The sequence below is a fragment of the Molothrus ater genome, chromosome 8 (assembly GCF_012460135.2).
Source record: "Molothrus ater isolate BHLD 08-10-18 breed brown headed cowbird chromosome 8, BPBGC_Mater_1.1, whole genome shotgun sequence".
NCBI lineage: Eukaryota > Metazoa > Chordata > Aves > Passeriformes > Icteridae > Molothrus > Molothrus ater.
In genome coordinates, this window is record NC_050485.2 from 17,384,015 (window position 1) to 17,406,472 (window position 22,458).

The window sequence follows — 22,458 nt, forward strand, 5'->3', positions numbered from 1 at the left end:
CCCTGGGGAGGCAGGAATTGTTCCTGCACCACCTGTGCACACACACCTCGCTCCCCTCTCGGAGAGGGTCTCACTAAGGCAGCAGGAGCTGTGCAGCCACATGCAGGCAGCTGGGAAACCAGGCCCTTAAAACGTGAGCAGCTGCTATTCCTGGTCTGGCTGAGAGTTAGTGTGGGGCAGGACAGCTGCCTGCAAGGGCACATCTACTCTGCCAGAGATTTGCTGCTCCTTACTCACAGCTCCCCTTTTCCTAAACACCCCTCGGATTTACTACATGGAAACTCACAGCAGAAGTCAGCTGCTATCCCTCTTTACCTTCGTGCAGTGCCAGTGAGAAACAAGGTTGTTCTGGGAAGATGTCACATATCTTACAGCCCTCCTGAGGTTACAGGCAGTTGGGGTAGGCAGATGGCCCTCCTGAAACATGCTAATAAGGACTGGGAGTAGTGAGGAATGATACAATGCAGCAATTAACAAATGACAGAGAGGAGCAGCAGAGCCTACAGAAATTCCCAAGCTACATAAATAATCTAAGGGGCATGAGCTTAATAGCTGAGAACATATGGATGCTAATTGCATATTACTCCATCAGAATGAGGAGGAAAAACCCTCCTTGTTCAGAACTGCCTCTGTCCCACCTCAGTGCCCAAAAGGAACTCTAGAGTTGCAAAGCTCAGCACAATGTCCTTGCTCTGCCATCCAGGCAGTGGCAATTCTGGCACCAGCTGACTCTCTCACAATCCCCAACAGGGCTGCTATATCAACACTCAGTACAGTATATTTATACCTTTTCTGCAAGGGACCATCCGGGTTGCAAGAGGCTGACAGTCTCTCTATCCCCAGGAACTTCCTGCCCTCTTTATGGACTGGTGTTCCTTGGATCCTTCATCCCAGTTAACACGATGTGAGGACACCTCCCTCACCCTGAGGACCATGGGATCTGGAACTGCCTGACCTCATCACTTCCTCTACATGTGCAAATCCTCTCCTTCCTCTGCAGATGTAGCTGTGCAGCTACACTTAAGGAGAGGAGGGAGGCAGAGAGAAAGCAATGTGCTTTCAGGCTTCCCCTCCCCAAACCACTGCTCGAGGCTGTGCAGGTAACAGTGCTAAAGAGGAGGGGAGAGCAAAGGGATGGGACACGTTAAGCCACAGGCAAGGCAAACACAAGGAGTACAGCTGCATTAGTGGCTGCTCTTTAGGTATCATTTTGTGCTGCACACTTGTGACAACTGCGAAATCAGAACAGCAGTGAAAGACTGAAAACTGCTGTAAAATTCCTAAGTCCAGGAAGCAAAGGTAGAATCCTGATAGAGGCTTGTGCAACATCAGGCAGGCTCAAATTAATCCTTGAAATAGTACCTCTAACTTCCACCACAGCTTGACTTGGTCCAGGGCTGCAAGAAGGCTGCTCAATGGAATGGTTTGATTTAATTTATATATGATTTCTCTGGTGTACATCAACTGCTCATATATGAACATGAATTTAACATAATCCTGAAAGCAGTTTTGGGATAAAATAAACCATCAACTTGCAGGCATAAGGAAATACTGGTTTAGATAATTCCACTATTACAATCAGTTCTCTTTTAATACAGCACTTTCAAAGCAACAAGGTAAACATGAGAGCAAAATAAGTGGCAAGCCAGGCTCTAGAGAGACCTCGGTTTACCTGTAGGAATGGTACTTGGTGAGTTATTTTGGGATGCTCAGGAGTAAAGCAGATACCATGTATGACACACTATCCAAGACAGCTGTGCTCTCACAGCTGGGATCAAGTCACCAGCCCAAGACAGCTCCTGTCCTCTCCCAACCACAGGGATAACTGTTTCCCATGACAAAGGAACCTGCTGTCCCAGCACCAGACCCTACAGCTCTAACAGTGGTGCATTCTCCTAAGCCTGCCTTGTTGGCAGGTGGCCTTTGAGACAGCATCAGAACAACCCAGCACAGCATGGCAGTGCCAGCAAAACTGATTGGGAGGTTTGTTTCAGCAAAGTCTAAAAATGCTAGGAATTGCAAGCCTGATTCCTTGAAGCTTCGGGATTTAATGAGCACAGCCCGAGTGGTGATCTTTCCTCCCGCCCCCCGCTCTGCACAGCCTTCTGGTGTTTTATTCAGTTATTTCAAACCCTCCTCTGATGTTAAAGCCTTTGAGAAAACTTCATTTATCTCCCTAATAATCTCAAAGTCTACTCTCTTTTCAGATCTCAGTTACTGTGACACGTTCTCCCCTTTTCCTAGAATGCACTTTAAAGAGTATTCCTAAAGTTTGCCATCACTCGACCCTGCCTGAGCAATATTACATTTCTAATTATTCTACCCTGTATAATGCACTGAATTTTTTTTTTTAAAGCCTCCACTGCCTCCTTTCTCTATAGCCAAGATGAACTGAGTTTTCCTCTGTTTCATTCTTGTTCTATATTGAGATATTCTTGCCTGATTTTATATTATACATCCATCCCAAGGCAGTGAAAAATCCTCCTCTTCTGCTGTATTGTGGTACACAATACAATGCCAAAATGTCAGAGAGCATCCTACACATCAGAGACTGGAGCCTAGAGATTTACAGGAAGAGCTGGGATCACAAGGGGACATAGACCTTTACCTGCAGTGTCATTTTTGGGTACTTCTATCGTCATTCCTATCAACCACACACTGTCTGCAATTTGGTACATCCTAGCACAACCCTCACAGCCAGCCTGGCCCAGAGGCAAGTGAGGAAGGAAATTTGGGTTGCATAAATAGACTGAACGGAGAAGGACAAGCACAGCATGAGGTGGATAAGGGATAGGGAAATCTGGAATTTGGGGGTGGCTGACAGGAGACTGGTCCACAGGGTGGCTGTGGGGAGTGGGATGGGAGGTGTCCTGCAGCAGGGCAGGGAGCTGAGCAGCAGTGCAGGCACACGAGCCAGGCTTTTGAGAGAGGACTTGTTTTTCAGAATTGGCAGCTGGAGTTGCATCTTCTGACACCTTTGTGGCCTCCACAGGGCACTCATGGACCTTAAAAAATGCTTCCCTTATGCTTCCCAACTATCTCCTTCTGCCCTGCTCCAAGAAAAAAAGTCATGCTGGTCCTGCCAGCCAGTAACTACTCACCAGCCAGCTCCAGTTCCTGGGGACCAGATGAAAAATAATGTTCCTGTTCCTCCCAGCTGTGCCATATGCTGCTGAGCCAATGTTCTTCTGTGCCTCAGAGATGGACACACTTCACACAGTGACAGTAACACTCTTTCAGATGAAAATACGGTTTACAAGAGGAAGTAAGTTAATTTATAATTAACTCGAGATGCCTGAGCCCAAGACAAGGAACACTTTTTAACTGGCAGCCAGATGGCTTTGTGGGCTCTGTTCCTTAAACCGTTTATCAGCTTTTCATCTCAGAGACTGCCAGTCAAACAGCAGGCCCTGGAAATTATCCTACCACCTCTCCAGGAGGGTATTTTTGTATAGAGGTCTTGTTGGATTTCCAAACTTTATGTAAGTAGCTTAATTTACTACAGCCAGACTTTCTTTACTAAGGGAATGTAGGACAGAGACTTTTGTTTTGCATGGAAGATACTTCTTCAGGGTTGCATATTTAAGATTTCCTTCCCTTCCTTACCTAAAAGAAAATGAAAAGCTTTTCTTTGAGCCCCCTTGTGTCTGTTACAGACTCAACTCTCCAGGTCTTTGCTCTTTGGTGTGTATGCCTTTGTAACAAGCTCTCTCACAGCTGTGCAGTCTCCTTGACCTACTGGTGCTAGAAATGTATTCTAGTGAAACTGCTAAAGATTTCCTCTTCTGTACACAAAATTAATATTCTTCCTAGAGGAAAATCATAGCAATGAGCGTCTTCTGCTCTGCACCTCTACACAGATGCATTTCAGTGAAAAGGCTGACTTCAGATATGAAGCATATGATGCCCCATGCAGTGTTGATTCCAGAAGGTCAGATTTTAAGGCCCATGGAAATCTTCTCTCCCCACCTCCTTCATGGCAGAAGCCAGAAACTTCTCCCTGTGATTCCTGCATTTGAGGTCAAAGCACATGCATCGAAGGAATTGCCCAATTATTCCAATACCTTTATCATTAGGGATCATTTTACCATCAAATTGTCATGGGATGCTACTCTGTACTGGTCTCCTACACTGAAGAGCCATCAAGTTCTGTGTTTTGATCATCATCTTACTCAATTTTTCTCTCCATGCTTTTTCAAACAAAATGGATACTATAAGGGGTTTGGGTTTTTTTTTGTTTTTTATAGAAACACTTTATTGCTGCAGTCAATAACCCTGTGTATCACACACAAATAACCAATTACAGTTTAAGAAACTAAAAATAATTCTGCAAGTGGTAATACTGAGAAAATGAACATACATGAAAGGATACAAAACTATACATTAAGTTACTAGAAATTGAATAACTAAAAAATTCTGCAGAAGTATGAAGTGTCTTGTATAAACGTTATACAACACATGCCAGTGTAAAGTTCTTCAACATTATACAATCACCTATCTACAAATGTTTTACCTAAATACAAGATTAGCTGCAATTTTTAAACAGTTATCTTCTATACAAAGACAAGTGCTTTCAGTACTTCATTGGAATATACAGACACCGCAATATCTCAAAACTAAAAAATAATCACAAAATAAAAGGTCCCACTTAGAAATTTTCTTAGTGTATCTAATACAACACTAAGGAAATCCAGCCAGCAATATCCTTGCTTTTGTATTTACCCTTTTTGACCCATATCTGAGAGGGACCCGACCCAGTCACTGACCTCCCCCTTTTCATTGCTGGCCAGTCTCCAGAACAGACCACACCAGAAATCTGTATCTTAACACACGTCAGCTTTAGGAGACATTTGGACCTGGTTCCTACTCTGCAATAGATACACATTCTGCCACACACAGGGCAGAAGCAACCAGTTCCTGTGCATGGTGACATCCATGCATCACTTCCAAGGTTTCCCACCATGGAGTGGCAGGCCAAGCAGCCCCCTTCCTTACAGCACCAAGTGGGCCTCGTGTTCTCTCAGTACAGAGGCTTGGCTTAAACAGAGTTATGACTGCTTGCCAGGAACTCCCAGGTACAGCACAGAGGCCCAGTTCTTCTCTAACCCTTCACAGGCTCATTCAGTCTTCACTGAATGCCTCCTTGCTGAAGCAAAGCCAATCTCAGTGACATTCAACCAGAGGGAGCTGTCCCAGGGTCTGGCTATCTCTTCAGAGGACATTTTAAACACCACTCTCACTCCCAAAACACAGGCTTACAGTTGAAAAAAAGTCCTGAGAATCCACAGGAACTTAGTATCTCATCAGCTCTTCCACAGGATCAACCTTCTGCAGCACATACCTGTACTTCTAACATCATGCATGCTCATGACCTGGCAGATTCATCAAACATGACACAGCAGGGGAATTTCCTTGGCCCAGATGGTGGCTTTTTGGACAGGAGTGCTGTCAATAGAATGGGGTCAGTTATCTGGGGCATTGGACATATCAGCACAGGCTCTGGCAACCTCGGGAAGGGACTGAAGTACATGGCATTAAGCCTCTGCTTCCTCCTACTTAAATTCTGGTCTCAGGAAAGTCTCACAGTAACCCAAGCTAACTTTGGCCAAGGTACAAGGACCAGGCTTCTATTTCAGTCATTTCAAAAGCTGCCAGAAGGAAGTACTGGAAAACCTGATCTCACAGGGGGTGATTGTTCCCCTTACTGACATCTGAATGGAAAGGACAGAGCTCACCTGAGCTGGCATCAGTGCCTCACAGCTGGAAGCTGAAAAAAGTCAACAGTATTTTCTTGAGGAGAAAGAAGAAAAAAGCACCATTCAGCCTTCTCAAACATTTGATGGCACCATACAGAAGCAGAGAACTGCATCTCCAGAAGCCCACCATTAACACCAAGCAACAATCAACATGAGAAGTGTCACCAGCATAAATGAAACCCCCTGACAGATGGATCTCTTCTGCAGCCTTTCCTGGTATGAGCATTCCTAAGCAGTATAAAGAGTTTAAATAATAGGCCTTAATTTTCATTCCAAAAAGAACTGTTGGGAGAGGGAATTGTTAGCAGCAACACTGGCTAAAACATTTTCATTCACAAGTATTTTTCCCCAAGTGATTTTGCTGGAGATGATTTTTCTTTACAACTTAAGATACTCAGGGGCACAGGAAAAACCTTCAGAACCCTGAATACACTGAAGAATACCTGGCACATTCCACATGCAGCTTCCAAAACACCAAATGAGATTTTGCAATGTTTCACCTAGAATCATATGCAACAGTGACTGAAGCAGAACCAGCAAGTTGTGGTGTGCTGAATCAGCCATATCAGAACACTGCTCACACCAGAGCTGCTCAGGTGAGCTGGGAACAGCCGGGTTTCATCCAGGACTTGTCCATCTTCCTTGTATCAGCCATGTCAGAACACTGCTCACACCAGAGCTGCTCAGGTGAGCTGGGAACAGCCAGGTGTCATCCAGGACTTGTCCATCTTCATTGTATCAGCCATGTCAGAACACTGCTCACACCAGAGCTGCTCAGGTGAGCTGGGAACAGCCAGGTGTCATCCAGGACTTGTCCATCTTCATTGTATCAGCCATGTCAGAACACTGCTCACACCAGAGCTGCTCAGGTGAGTGGGGAACAGCCAGGTGTCATCCAGGACTTGTCCATCTTCATTGTATCAGCCATGTCAGAACACTGCTCACACCAGAGCTGCTCAGGTGAGTGGGGAACAGCCAGGTGTCATCCAGGACTTGTCCATCTTCCTTTCCCCCGCTGGCCGCAGACGGGGTGAGCACTGCTCGGCAGCTGAGCCTGTGCCTCTCGCAGCTGTAACGTGAGCATCTCACAGACAGGCAGGCCTGTGCACTTGGGCATTTCAGAAGGACATCATGAAGGTGTGCAAGACCTGATACTTAACCCACCTGAGTTTATCTAGTGAATCTTTCACAGACCAAAACAGAAAACAAAACGAGACAGTGTATTATCTGGGTTCTCAAAATAGAAGAGGATCACCCACAGCAGAGTTCAGGAAAGGTCTTGAGTAATTGCACTTTGAATTATGGCAGGCACAGGCAACAAACTCTGTGTGTGTATGGTCACAAAGACTGCCCCGGTACTAGCAGGGTATGCAGGGTTTGTCTGCCTGTATCACTTAAGCATGGGACATCCTGACAGCTAGTACAGTACACAAATCCATGCCAGTGCAGCTTTACCAGGACTGCCCAGAGGTCTGGATGTTTTAACACATCTCAAGAACAAGGTACCACGTTGTTCATGGAGATCACAGACAGTAAGCTTCAAGCATGAAGTGACAGAGGCACACGTGCTTTTCCTCTAACAGCTTCTAGAAACCACTGGGATGAGTGTTCTCTTACCAGAGTCCCTTCTCTGCCTTCTATTAAAATATTGATTTAGAAATAAATTAATATTACATTTTAAGGAAAAAATCCCTGATCTCTTACTGTTATATTTTAAGAAGTCTTAAAGCAGCTGCTTTTACTATGAAAAAATGTACCCAAAGTTGTACTTCAAAAAATACTAAGTGAAGCTTGAACTAGAGCTAAGAATTTAGTTCACTATCTCAACAAGTAAACAGAAACTTTTACCTGAGAAGTCCAGGCAACTCCTACTAAAACCAGTCATATTATCATCATTGACTTGACAGAGATGTAGACAGGGCTCAGGTAGGGAAAGTCAGCTTTCAAATGCAGAGGCCTCATGTGCTGACTTTTCATGGGGCTTCAATTCTGCTCTAGTCACACTGAGGCTTTGGTTAAATGAGGGCTTAAAGCTGGACAGTGGTGCAGTGAAACAGACTGGACAAACAAATCAACTGCAGACACCCCAGGCTTTGGGCAACTAAAAGCCTTGCAAACAGATTTTAAAGCTGTCCCTCTCTTTGCATGAAAGCTGACTGATTAAAAAGCCAGTCCCAAATTCAAAAGCACAGATATATACTATTCTCTGACCACAGCGTGCATCACATCAAGCAGGTATTTTTAAATTTATGTACTTAATGTGATATTTACTTCCTAGACTTGTATGTCAGCATCTCCACTGACAACATCAAATTCTTGGGTAATTCATACATGACACAGCACTAAAGAAAGAAAACCAGTTTCAGCTGTATTGACTAAGTTTCCTTTTGTCCGTTACAGTTCACATTTTTATCAATATCAATATAGCAACAAACCCTTTGCCAATGGTTGGGAATGAAAGCTACTTCAGATATATATGAGCAGGTATGTTGATGGTCTGACCTGTTGGGGAAAAAAATCAAAACCAATCCCCAAAACAGAACAGTGAAACCACAGAAAACAAACATTGTACACATCCACTACTCCTCATACACAAGTCACAAGTGCAATATCCTTTGAAGAAAATTGCTCCTCAAAGGAAACCCAAAGAGGCAGAATTTTTTAGTGTTACGTTTAGTAAGATAATGTGGGCGTGTGTGGGAAATCACAGGCTGAAATTTAAATTTTTTTTTCATAAGGCAAGAGGTTTATGTTTCAGAAGAATAAATGGGGTAAAGAATTAAGAAATGTTTTAAAAATGACACATTCTTTCAAGTTTCATTCTCATTTGACAAACATATCACAAAATAAAGATTTTTAAAAGTGCTATATGCTTTGTAAGTCTCATCGCAATATGTAAAGCAAAATTTTACACCTGCTGCTTGAGACACAATGTTAGTGGCAGTGTTAGTGGTAGATTAGACTCCCTCTCATTTCTCTCACTGTCTGGGACAACCTCCTTCATCACACATAAATAACAGAACAACCAACCAACCCCACAATACACATCCTCCAGAATCCCTTAAGAATCATCTTCTAAAGTAACAGACTCCATGAAGTTGGTGACAGCTCGCTAGCGGCTTCCTTGGGACCAAACCCAAGGCTCATTCTACCCTGTGAATACCTCATCCTCTGGCTCTTTGATCAGCCAGTACGAGATACAAAATGTTGAGAGGTATGCAACCATGATGACATTGACAGATATGCCTAAAGGATTTTTAAAAATTCCAACAAAAAAACAAATGTAAAAAATTCATCCGCCAGCCCTCAGCTGTTTGCTGATGTTAAAAAGGTAGAGCAGTTTGCAGTAAACAATGATATTCAAATCTTCAAGGACATATGGAAATACCCCTTCCAGCTAGCAATCAGACATGAAGGATTTCTGCAGCACAGTCTTCTGGCTCTGTGTAATGTGAAGAGTTTGTGTCTGAATGGTGAACCCCAAACATTTCTTTACTTTCGAAGTTTGGCTCCATTAGTGCAGGTTTTTCAAAAATATTCTTTTTGCTAGTTTCTGGACAGTTTTGTACATATATTACTCGGTTATAAGCTTTAAGTCTCTTCCACAGCTGTACATACACCTTGCATTGTACATACATGAACAGAAGTCCTCCAGTGAAACCAATAGCCACAACTACCAGCTTAGTCCAAAATGGCCACTCTAGAATACCTGGAAGAAAAAAAAATAAAAAGAAGAATTAAATTCATCTCAGAAACTGCCAGTCAAACAGCAGGTCCTGGAAATTATCCTATCACCTCTCCAGGAGGGTGTTTTTATATAGAGGTCATGTTGGGTTTCCAAACTTCATGTAAGTAGCTTAATTTACTACAGCCAAACTTTCTTAAGCTGGACTAAACTGGATCTTTCAAAAATGTACTGTAAGGAAACTGTCACAGAGTTTGGGTCGTGCCAGCTATTCTTATTTTGCAATTTTTCCTGTCTGGCTTTTTTTTTTTCCTCTTCAAGTCAAACACAGAGACTTCTGCTTCACGTATCACATTCCTCTCCACCAGAGAAAAAACCAAAACAACTGTTTTTCTGTGTCTGAGCCTTGATGCAGTTCAATCACAGAGTCAAGGTAACCACCAGTAATATACTTAGGTCCTTTTACACCTGTTTTTAAACAAAGACTGGATCAAATTATGAAAGGGACTCTATGGCATGGTTTCCTCTTCATAGCAGAGATTCAACTCAGTGACCCAACAAGTCTGTTCCACTCTGTGATCACACAGCACATGGAGACATAAAGGAATTATTGTTACCATATATGACATGTTTGTTCTGCAGAAAAGGAAAATTTTATCTGCATCACACTCAGTAACTTGTATCTGAACTAGAGCATCTTCTCTGATACAAAGCTGCAAGTGCTGAAGATGCTGAAGCATTCCAAGCTTACCCTCTGTCCTTAAAACCTATCACAATCACTTTGCCCAAATTGTCTAACTTGAACATTTAGACAGTGGATCTTGTTACATTTCTATCAACCACTTTTAAATTAAAAACTATTCATTTTATACATATTCTTACATAGTTCCTGTATTCATCCAGCCTCTTTCAAATAAGTGCCATCACAAGATGGATATGAAACTATGCTGAATCAACCATTATCAGGTTTTTCAGAGAATAAAATCGTATCTTTCCAACTCTTCAAAATTTTAACCAAGATACAGGGCTGGTGTGGTTTTGGAAAGGCACAGCATTGAGGGAAGAATTAAAATATTTTAGTCCCAAAATACAAGGGGCATTGCAGCTCTACTATTGATGAAATCTCACTTGTGATTCATATCTGACCCTCTGATTCAAAGATGAGCTGTCTGATGCTGTCTGTAGGCAGTGACAGCACATGCTTGCCCCTGTGTGGACATGAATATATATCTACACACACTTCCTGCACCCCCCAGCTCATTACAGCACGCCCTGGATTTAGAATCCAAATGAAAGGAGGAAAGAAAGCACCATAATATGCACCAAATATTCACATCATTCCTCCTAGTTATGTTCATCTAATATATTTACAGGAAAAAATAACATGGAGATGATAAAGCTTTGAAAACATATCCTTTTCATTATCATATGGAAACCTTACACTTTTGAAAGGCTAAGAATGTTCACTGCTCATGAAGAAATGGGGTTGGATGGAACAGAAACTAAGAGATTTCACTGAAAGCAGCTGCCTGACTGAAGTCATGAACAATGCAGCTATAGCCTAAATGAGAAATGAGAGGATAACTTTTTAATTTCAAGAGATTCTGCGTGGAAGAGACTGTAACAACTCTGTGGATTTACAGGTTTATCAGTGCTCAACCACCTCCCCGAAGGACACTGTTCAATCCCCAGCAGAACATTTTCCACCTGCATGTCTAGTTGGCATGCAGTGCTCTGTAAGCAAGGACAGCTTGCCTTCCAACAGCTTCCATCCATTCTACCCCATCTTCAGGCTCAGCTGCCCGAGGAACTGTTTTGTGACAGCTGCAAATCTGCAGCCCAGCATACCTGAGTAAACACATTTCAGCTTGGCACGTTTTCCGACTGAAGACAAACCTGTACTGGCATACTAAAGAAAACCTTCTATTCAAGAAGTTAAGGTACCTGTGCACTGGGGTGGCAGCCCTTGATAAGATTGCAAGAATCTTATCTCATTTGTGCAAATTGGAGTCCTAATACTCAACTTGAATTTCTTCTGCTTAAGTACAATCATTCATGAAAGTTTTCCCAGCCTAACATGGCTCTCACTGATGACTAACCCGCCCCACAGATGACTGGGCGGAAAGAAAACCCTGTTGATTTACCTCAAAGATTTGAATTTAGGTTCCTCTTACTTCTCTTTTTAAAAACTGTTCCAGTTTTGCCCAGTTTAAAGGTAGTCATAGCAGCAAACAAATGTTTATATCCTTATCTGTAAATTTAGACCTAAATTTGCTGAGGCAGTGCAACTTTGTGTCTGGCTACAGTGGTTTAGCTCTCATATCCATGCATTTCACAACTGCTAACTAAATTGACCTGAAATAGATTTTAAAAGTACCCACGGATTCATTCACTGGTTAATTTACTGATTTAGCTAAATAATTTTAGAACTGTGATTTAAACCAACCAACACCAGGGTAAAGCTGACTGCTTTAAGTTTAACACTTATGTTCCACATCCTCTCTGCAATCAGGATAAAGAATTACTCCAAGAGAATAAGTGGGAAGATAAGCGAGTCACATACCGGTAGTTTGTCCCTGTTTAATCTCTTCAGCAGTCCTGTCTATCAGGACATAGAGAGACCACACAACACAGGTGATGGCAATGATATGGAATGTTACAGAGCACATGATCTTCCTCCTCTCGCTGGCTGTCATCTGCAGCTTCTCCCACTGGCAAGAAACCAGGAACCAGAGCAAGAGATTAGGAGTTTATTGTAGTTACTAGAGAGTATGAAAAGAGAACGTTGATAACAACAAAAACCAGGCAGGAGACCAGTTTCCTGCTAACAGGGATTCTAAAAGTCAGATGGCATCATTGCTTTGGTCACAGCACGTGTGTGATGGCTGGCAGCTCACCCTGCTGTGACAGGAGCCATCCTGGTGCCAGAGGGGACTCAGTGCTCAGCTCCCATCCTGTGCCTCAGGACAATGTCATCACACCCTGCTTAGCCACACAGGGACAGCTCCAGCACAGAGGGCCCCAAGCAGAGCTGCTCCTTCCTGGGTTCCCCACTCAGCAGCAGGTACCCCCCAGCTGAGCTGAGCATCTCCAGTGGGAGTGGTACCCTTGCTCAGGGAGGCATTCAACAGAACAATGGAAGTGGCACAGGATTCAGGGTGTGTAAAAACACCTCATGGTGAGCTCTCAGAGTCCCATGGCTGTTCAGCTCTCACCTCCTGCCTCTGGGGGTTTCACTCAATCTTCACTTGTATTTAACACCACTTATAGCAGTGACACTCACACTTTATTTTCAGTGTTTCAAGTGCACTTAAATACATATGCCCATAGAATATACAGAACGGGAGTGACAGCTTTTCTAAGTGAGAGGATGCAGCAAATTAAATCCCCAGTTCTGCATCTATCAATAATGCTTATATAGCCCAAAACAAAACCATGAAATCAGGCCAATGTACTTTCAGAAAGATATAAAGTAAACCAGACAATTATTATAGATGTTTCTAATATGCCAGACATGCCTGGGACCCAGAAGCTGTGTTTTAAATTTATTTGCTGTAATTTTGCCTATGTATATAATGAAGTTTTTGCATGTGGGACACACATCCCTCAGCATATCTGCTTGGAAGAGAGTTATAACAGGCTTTTCTCATACTTTCACAAAATACATGCTGGGACATACAAACATCTCATGCATAAAAAGGTGCATTTGATGTCTTGTAGAATAATTTGTAGAAAAAGAGAACTTCAAAAAGGAGGCATAATGTGGAAGGGGGTGAGGATGACCTGAATGGTATGATTGAAATCATCCATTATGTTGAATTATTGCTTCCACTGCCACAAAAACGAGAATGGTTGAAACATGAGAGAGAGGCTCTGTGATCATCTCTGTGCTGCCAACAGACACATCTCTTTGTCCAGCCCAAGGCACATTTCCAGTTATGTGGGCATCCAACCTCACCATGGCAAAAGAATTGAGTATTTCCAGGAATTACATGCTAGACTTGTTGCACTAGAAAGCTTTATTTTCCAGGCATTTTAGAAAAAGATTGGACAAAACATTCCCTTTGCATGTTGTATTTTAAACAGAAAATTGCTTTTGCTTCTATAAAAAGGTGTTGCCTTTTGATAGGAAGTACAAATGAATCAAATTATTTTACCAAAAAGCAACCATGTAAAATCTATTTGCAAATGCTTTTACAGAGCTAGGAGGACCTGTGCTTTGACTAATTTACAATTCTCTTTTCTGTTCCACAGCTTGGGCTCCTCTGCTGGACAATACCTCCTGTGAACTGCTGGCTCCACAGTCACAAAACCAGCTTGCACCACCTCACTGCTTCAAGAGAGATGACTGCAAAGCAAAACAGAAAATATTCTGCAAATTGCACACTAGCCCAGAGAGGAAACTCAAATCTGTAGGTCCCTGCTGCATTATTCTGATGACACAGCATGTGCCATTTCCCACTGAAAATAGTCAGCAGTTCTGGACTTTTCAAGTGTTGTTACTTTTTGTAACAAAACAAAAAGTGTTGTTTGTTTGTTAAAAAAACAACAACAACAACAACAAAAAAAGCCCAGGAGAAAATTTAGATGTAATGTCTTTTTTTTCACTGAAATTTTCAAATTAAGCATCTCTCTCTTGTCTGCCCTCATCTTCATTTGAGCCATGACACATTTTGTTCTCACTCTCTTCCCTTAGTAACTTAGTGTTGGAACAGCCCAATGCTGCAATACAACCTTAAGATGCCAAGGAAGTTTAATTCCATTCCTACCCTATAGACAAAGAGAAGCCCTACTATTTGTTCCATCCTGCTCATACTCACAGTTCCAGGCTGTTTTCTCCTGACTGAAAGGCTACCATAAGGGCTGAGTTGAAGATACAGAGGCACCTTATCTTTTTGTGGCAGCTGAACCTCTAAAAGGAGGTTCAGCTGCAACAAAAATATATGTATTTGAGAGGCAAACTCCTTCTATTTATGGCTCTATCCCTACCTTCTGGCAACTTGTCTGCTTCCCACAGATGACCTGTTCAGATATAACTAATGATGTTGAGTGACTCATTTCTGAAGGTGCACGACATCTTTTTTTTTCCACAGGGCACAAATATTCAGAAAATGTTCACCACCCACTTCAGGCAGAGTGAGCACAGGAAAAAATCAGCAGTCAACTGACAACTACAGCAACTCTTCTTTGGATTCTCCAGAGTAATTTCTTTGCTGTCCTATGGTTGGGCTGTGCAGAGTATTGTCTGTGCAGACAACAGAGCTTATGATGACCAATTCTGCAGCTCAGAAACAACTACACTCTGTGCCAAGGGGCTACGAAGCCAAAATCTGCATTTTTAGAAGGTAATGATCCACCATAGTCATAAGCAAAGGACATCCTATCCACTAGACATGCTAAGCTCTACACTTTGTAGATAGTACACGCCTCTGAAAAAATAAGAAGTGTTTGAAATCTGCTCTATTTTCTGTTAGAAGACGTTTCTACAATTTGGACAAGTTCTCATAACAGTTTTTGGATAGATGCAGTCCAAACTTCTCACCCTACATGATTTAGGCTCATCATAACTGAATTTAATGTTTCTCATTTATATTAGTTCCAGACTGAGGTTATTATTATGAATCTGTTCCACTTTGGTAGATATGGCAAGATTTGTCTGTGCTAAGAATATCAGTGACTTCCATCTCAAAATCCTGATGTCAGGACAAATGACATTGAAAGCTCAGAGAATGTGGGAGAACAAAATGAGGATAGAAGACCCTATACTTTAAATCACCAGATTTTTTTAATAGATACTTATCTATTAAACAAAAATACAGGTTCTAGTCATTCACAGCCTAAGAAAAGGTTAAAATGAAAACACATTTAACAGGGAACCACCTTCTACTTACAATGTATTATTCTCACTAAGTAAGTTTGATCCTTTAAAAAGAAAAGGAAAGCTACAAATTTTAACTAAATTACATCCAAGAAGTGTGATTTAAAGTAAATTTAATGTGAAACCCTCATCTTTTGAAGAGAACTTAAAAGCCATGTGGATCTTAAGAGCCACAAACTAAAGCAGCTGACAGTAATACAAAGTTGCCCATTAAAAAAATACTTGTAACTGTAGAATTTTGTGCTCTAAAATCTAAAGAAAAAAATCAGATTGTTGCATAGACATATATATATATATATATATATATATATATTTATACATATACAGACAGAAAGCTGCTGGGCTGTAACAGCTGTTATCAGAGCTGGATTCCTGTGACTGTGAATTTGCCAGGGTGAGTGTTAATTCAAATCCTTTTGTACCTATACAAGACTGACCAGACTTACTAGGGAGCCACAAAGCCATTCACAAACATATAGTGGGTGCTGCAGGCTCGTGGGCACAGCCTGTTCCAGAGTGGATCTCTGTTTAACAAAGCAAGTTCTCGGGGAAGCAGGTGCTGTGCCTACCTTCCTCAAAGGCTTCAGCTTTGTCTCCATGATGAACTCATACTTGCACAGCTCACAGCATCGCGTGTCCGAGCTCTTGATCCATTGCTGCAGGCACGCCTGGTGCACAAAGTGAAGACTGCCCGTACAGTGGCAGGGGGTAATCAAAGGGCTCTCGTCATCTCCTTCACAGTGACATATCCTGAACCAGAAGCAAAGCTGCTCGTTAGGAGAAGAGGAAGCAGAAAGGATGTGGAAGAGCCATATAGTATCTGTGATCACACATGGATGTTCACTGAGGATCCCGAGACATAAATCAAAGGAATGTGTTCCACAGAGCTAAAACTAAACAACTCAATTGCTGCACAAGCACATACACAGGCACAAAATAATTAACCACAGACACAGATGACTAGACAGCTGCTTTCTCACAGATGATGCACACATGTAGAGCCTGACAGAAATGCAGTACCTGAAAGAAAAAATGGAGCAAGAAATGACAACATTTCACCCAGACCAATAGCACTTAACTGCAAATAGCATTTAAACAGATCAGACAGCACTTCCCAAGACAAAATATGCACAGAGAGGTACAGCTACTCATGTACTACGGTCTGAAATAGAAGATAAAACAAAATTCCAATACCAATGGTGAAACAGTCCACCCCAAGAACATGAACAACTAATTTAGACAGCCTGGATTTTACACAAGTGATTAATTCCAATGTAAATTCCTAAGAGACAGATTCACAATTCAAAACTACAGAACTGAATCTGAACCCCAAAACACACTTAGTCTAAAGGGTTTTGCTTCTCCAAATCTGATTTAGCAAGACTTGCTAAGGAAGCATCAGCATCAGCAAAATTCCATATTTTTTTCACAGCCTAACTGTGCAAACAACAAAGACATCTGATAGAGAGATACCAGCTGCTGACATTTGATTTCCAGATTCATTTATACACAACCCCTGGGTAGCATCAAGCATAGTGAAGTCCTTCTAACCATGTGGCAGAGGTCATGAATTGAAAGGGGGTTGGTGAGGAGCACAGGGAACGAATACAAGTTACTAAGCATATGTGAAGTAAATTCTGGCCTGCTGCCAGCCCTGTCTATTACTGAAATCTCATACTGATGTGTAGCATCTTGCCTCTTGTGACCTTGCTGATAGCTGGCAAGTGGAAATGAAGGTGTGGGTGGATTACAACAGCATCTTGATGGTAAGCCAGTACTGAACTAGATATGGTGGTAATGAGGGGGGAAATCAAATAATATTGGAAAGTAATAACAAAGGCAGCTTTAGGAAGTGCTGTTAGGAAGGAGAAAGACTAGGATAATAAAATGCTAGGTAGAGGAATTAGACATTTGCTCCTAAACTTGATGACTCTTGCTCCTCAAGCACATTTTTGATGTGGGACAGGACAGACCAGCAGACAAGTCACCATGAAGACAGTCCAGATCTTGTTGCTCCTGACACCTGTGCACATGATTAATCCTCTGTAGCTGGAATAAGGACACCCATCATTTTTGAATCTCACACTATGGACATCATAAGGCCTACCACTAATATCCAGTGCTCAGATACCCTTTGACCAAGAAAACCAGGAAGCCTGTAACAAATAAAGTGTGATGTGATACAAACTGAGGGGCAAAAAAAAAAAATTCTAAAGCCATATTGACCTGATCTCAGAAGCAATTTTCAAGTAGTCTGTTTTCCTCCTGATTCCCCCCCTCTGACCAAACTAGCAGTGCTGTCAAGACAACACATTGCTCATTAAAAGCTAAGACAGGTTCAGCTTGACCTTTATGATGCGTAGCTGTGCCTCTCATAGTATTCCCAGTTTGGGCACTGATAAAATATCTCAGAACCCCAAACCTGAAATAGATTTTAGGAGAATTTATTTGACTCCAAAGGAAGTTATTTTGCTTAGTAGCCTTGTTAAGTGCATCAGAGGGGTGCAGGACCGCAGAGAGAAGGCTGCATGCTTCAAATCACACATACTGTATTAGCAAGGTGACAAGGTAAAAGAAGAGACAGAAACAGCACAAAGGCAGGGGAACACAGAACAGTCACCACTGCACATGGGAGGGTTAAAAAGGTAGGTGGTTCTCTGGTAAACCAACCTGCAGGTATCCCCCGATGTGGACACAGGGGACAGAGGGGGCAACTTTTCTGAGAGGGGGGAAGGGCAGTCAAGGTCACTGTCCTTCTCAACTGAACAGAGTGGTGCCCGCTGCTCTTTTGGTTTGAGTTTCACTGAGGTGCTGTCCTCAAAGACGTCATCATCTCCCATATCATCAGAGCAGAAGTCTGTGCTTTCCACCAGCATGCTGGAGGATTTGTCAGCTTGGAAGTGACTGGAATAGCTCTCCAGTTCGTGAAATTTATGCAGGCTGCTGATGCTGGAGGTGTGGGAGAAGGAAAAAAGGTAACGCAACAGTTTTTTGCTCCTTGAGGAGTCATGGTCCACCTTGTCCTCCAGCAGGGGGATATGCACAGCGCTGTGGTTCTCTGCTCCTCCCGATGCACTTGAGTAGTTGGAAAGGGAAGGGATATAGGAGTGCTTAGAATTGCTAAAAGAAAGAGGCCTGAGATTCAGCGGTTTCCTCTCTTTAAGATGAAATTTGTTAATCCTTAAACACTGCTCTTGATTCAGGGTCAGTTTGCCTTCTGAGCGTGTCCGCTCCACATAATCAAAGCACTCGCTGGTGCTCTGCGCCTTCTGGTCCACGTCATTGAGGGACTTGGAGAATTTCAGGGTGCGGGTGGGCTTTACATTCTTAGCAGACCTGAGTGCCTGGCCCCGATCCTGCCCACGGGAGTTTCTCTTTGCTGCATGTAACGTGTCCTGACAGATTACTGTCACAGTGACCCCTTGTGTCAGAGGGCTCTGGCAGTGCGGATTTTTCAAGACAACAGCAGACTGCACTGGACTGTGATGACAACACTCAGAAAACACTGCACTGGAACTGCATGCAGAATAGTGGAATAAAAGCACAGAAAGCAAAAAAAAAAACAATTAAAAAAGAGAACATGTATAATTAAAAGTGAAGAAATGAGAATTACAGCTAGTGTGGGAATGGCAAACATAGCAGGGCCAAACAGTCAGTAGGATTTAACAAAGCAGTGTTAGACAGCAGTCGAGTCAAACAAATGGGATGCTTCAAGTGGGAATCCCACATCGCTTACTTCCCCATAAACATGCTTTTTCAGATTTGTTTTTCCTTAATTTGAACCTTGTCTGAGCCTCCCTGTAGCCACGCAAAAGGCACACGTTACCTGCAGATGTCCTGGGTGGATGGTGTAACAGAAGTCCGAGAGAAGCTATGAGGGGCAGAGACAGAGGTTGGACTTCCAGCCTGCAGTGAAATTAAAACAAACAAACAAAAACACCCTCAAGTCAGAAGTGAGTACGCAGAGCAATTACCTTCAGGGTGAAACACAGCATATGGAGTCAGATATCACTCTACAGCAGATACTCAAGGGCTAGTTGTAAGAAAGTGACTTTACTGTGAAATGCAAGAAAGGTCACAGAGTCTCATCCCTGGAGAAGCAGTGATCAGAACAGAAATGTTTTACCCCAAGGTCAAATGCAGATATCACTGGAGTGGAACCTGCCAGCTGTCAAACATTGCACAGAACAATAGCTCAGGAAATGAGCAATGCTACAGTAATTAGAATAATTAGATGGAAGTGTGTGTATAAACTAGCTGGAATTTAGCTACCATGTAATAGCTAATCCTTCCTCTAACAATGATGGCAAGAGATTAGAGGCTTGGGGTTTTCTTCACAAAACAGAACCGGCAGTAACTCAGTAACTCAAACACAACCTGAGGACTTATATTCCTTACTAGCATATGCACATGAGCACCATCTGCCAACCCAGACTGTTCCCTGAAGTACTTAGTGTACTTTTTGAGGCCTTTTGTCCTGCTCTTACTTGGACAGGATCTTCCACCCTGGAAGATCCATACTGGAGAGGAGGTGTGGCAGCAGTCATATTTGTAAGTTGCAACAAGAGATAGTGAGAAATAGAATAACTGAAGAATTAAGAATTAGCTGAACTAACTCAAAAACAGAAAGTGAAGCTCTTGGCATATTTAACACTTAATAGACAAATCTGAACTCAGTGTGCTAAGAATGAGCATTGTCTCAGCTGTCACTCCACTGGCTGTTATTAAAGACCTTTTCTGCTGCTGTATCCTGCATGTCACTTTGACAAACTTCTCAACTCTTCCTGGAGATATTTGCAGGGAGGAGACCTGCATTAATAACCTCATAACAGAGAATCTTTAAACCTGGGTCTCCCATGTTCCACAGCTGCTGGACAGGCTGCACTGCTCACCCACTGTTTGCACTTCAAAATTCAAACAAAGCTTTACAGCTCTTTTGATCTGCACAGCAAAGCCTGAAACCCAGGAAAGAACAATGCAGTCAGCAGAACAACAGAAATGTTATCTCCATACTGGGCTGCACAAAAAGCAGCACTGCCAGCAGAGACCTGGGTCAGGCAGCTGCAGACAGCCAGACCAGGGAGACCTCAGGTGACAAAAGGTGTGCTACCACAGAAGCATGCTGTGCCCAGCCCTGTGCTTCAGCTTCAGACACCAGCAGCTATCACTGCTTTGATCATGCTGCAACACACACTGCATCTGTCTTGGGACTTGTCAATTCTATACTTAATTTATTAAAAGCCCTTATAGTATATTTAAACAAGGCTGTTGCAGGCTTTTATACTGTCATACCAAACCAAGGTTCCTTGTCACATGTTATACTCTTTATTTCTTTGTGAGAGAAGATACATACACATGCTACTTTATAAATACAGATAAAAAATCACCTTCCTTGTCACAGAACTCATCTTTTAAGTCTTGTTTCTCTAGTCAACAGCACTATACACAGCAATGTGTCTGCCCTCACATTAGGACACCTGAGGTGCACAGACACTGAAAAAACAGGAATCCATTTACAGCTGGGTCTGCAGGAATCAAAAGCAAGACAGCCAAGACTCTGACACACACCTCTTAACCCTTAGTAAGACACTGTAACTTATTTGCCATCTTACCCAAAGCTGGGTTCATGTATAGAATAAAACCCAGTAGAATAACCTTGGCCCAGAAAGCAAACTGAGCTATGTGATGACTGTGACAAAACAAATTACAGACAAAGATCAATTACTGGCTTTTCCAGGAAAACTACAGTTCTTTTCATTTTACACCACTTGCACATGCTAAGGATTCTGATCATGCAGTGATGTGAATTCAGGTACTTGTTGGAAATTTGTTCTCTCTTTGATGCTTAGTCTCTCCTAAAAGCAGGTACACCTGACTTCATATCCTATCTTTTATAAGGGTTTGTGCAGTAACTTTTTTTTAACTCCAAGTCTGACAATTTAATGAAAGATCTGACACTAATTTACTGATAAAATGTTTCACTCTCAAATAATTAAAACAAAAAAATGAAATAGTTTAAAAGACACATTGAGCAATCTTCTAAAAACAAAATATTAAACCAGTAAAACAGCAAGTTGCATTCTGTCATGGAGACACAGCTATATATTGTTGGAAGTGAAGTCATGGATCAATTAATAAATCTGTCTCAGGTTTTATGTTAGGAGCAAATCACAGAAGGTAACCTGCGAAGAATGCATCCAATCTCTCAGCTGCTTCAGTTTAGCAATGAACTTTTCAAAAAAAAAGACAGCAGAATGTATGATGTGACAGTCTAATAGAACATGACTAGAATCAATGATCCAAAATTTCCCTTCCAAAACCATGTTACTGGTTTCTTGATCCAATTGTCTGGTACCAAGAGTGTTAAAAGTCTTGCCACTTGGGAAATCAAAAGGCTGGGACAAAAAAGAAATTATGGAATTTCATTTGCATTTCAAGCTTAGTATTCTGTTTCTAGATGCCAGTACTGTTCAGAGTGGCTTACAGAAACTCAGTATCTGAGGCACATTTCCTTTCCCCCATTTTTCTGCTTCAGAACAAAAGATACTTTTCTCTATTTTCATACATAATGAAAGTGCAATCAAACTATGAACAGAAGTTAACACACTTGGATAGGCACCACAAAAAGGAACAACAAATCACCGGAGGAAGTTATGCCCTACCCTTGGTTCAAACAAGCAGTGGCTACCACCAAAAGCCATGGTTCAATGAGCCTCCAGTCACCCAGTCTGTCCTCCTTTTGTCCCAAGCTTTTCGCTCATGAAACTTTAGAGAGCTACACTGCAACTCAGAGTAGGATAGTGAGGTGAGGTAAAACAAACCATTGCTTTAATGCCAGCCACTTCCCTAAGAATGCCAGTCAGTGACAGGAATGAGTCTCTAACAGGGAAGCACAATTCCCTGACAAGAGCACAGTAAAATGCAAGCTGCTGCCCAAAGCCTAAGTACCAAGTTCTGCTGCATCTAGAAGCAGGGTTACACATCACTGCTGCTGGCCAGTCCCCCCAGCTCACCTGGCTCTACTGACTCAGACACAGCAGCTTTCAGGCAGAGCTGCCACAGAAAAGAAGAAATACAGGCAGCCTTGGGACAGAACCTGGCAAAGAAGAGGCGGTGATGGGTGAATGAAACAGGCGGGT

The 22,458-nt window shown here is 42.4% G+C and overlaps 1 protein-coding gene across 2 annotated transcripts in view; it reads right to left on the reverse strand.

The window, feature by feature from the left end:
• Positions 1–8,099: 8,099 nt before the first annotated feature.
• The window catches only part of MARCHF8 (membrane associated ring-CH-type finger 8), an 84,597-nt gene continuing 70,238 nt past the window's right edge, over positions 8,100–22,458 (reverse strand). The window contains exons 4-8 of one of the 2 annotated variants that reach the window (XM_036385877.2): positions 19,146–19,225; positions 17,990–18,835; positions 15,889–16,069; positions 12,005–12,152; positions 8,100–9,465 (exon numbers count right to left, since the gene is read on the reverse strand). In XM_036385877.2, coding sequence (XP_036241770.1) covers positions 9,161–9,465; positions 12,005–12,152; positions 15,889–16,069; positions 17,990–18,835; positions 19,146–19,225 — 1,560 coding nt within the window. In that variant the 3' untranslated portion in view covers positions 8,100–9,160. The remainder of the gene's footprint in view (positions 9,466–12,004; positions 12,153–15,888; positions 16,070–17,989; positions 18,836–19,145; positions 19,226–22,458) is intronic. The other variant, XM_036385876.2, reaches the window with a different exon arrangement.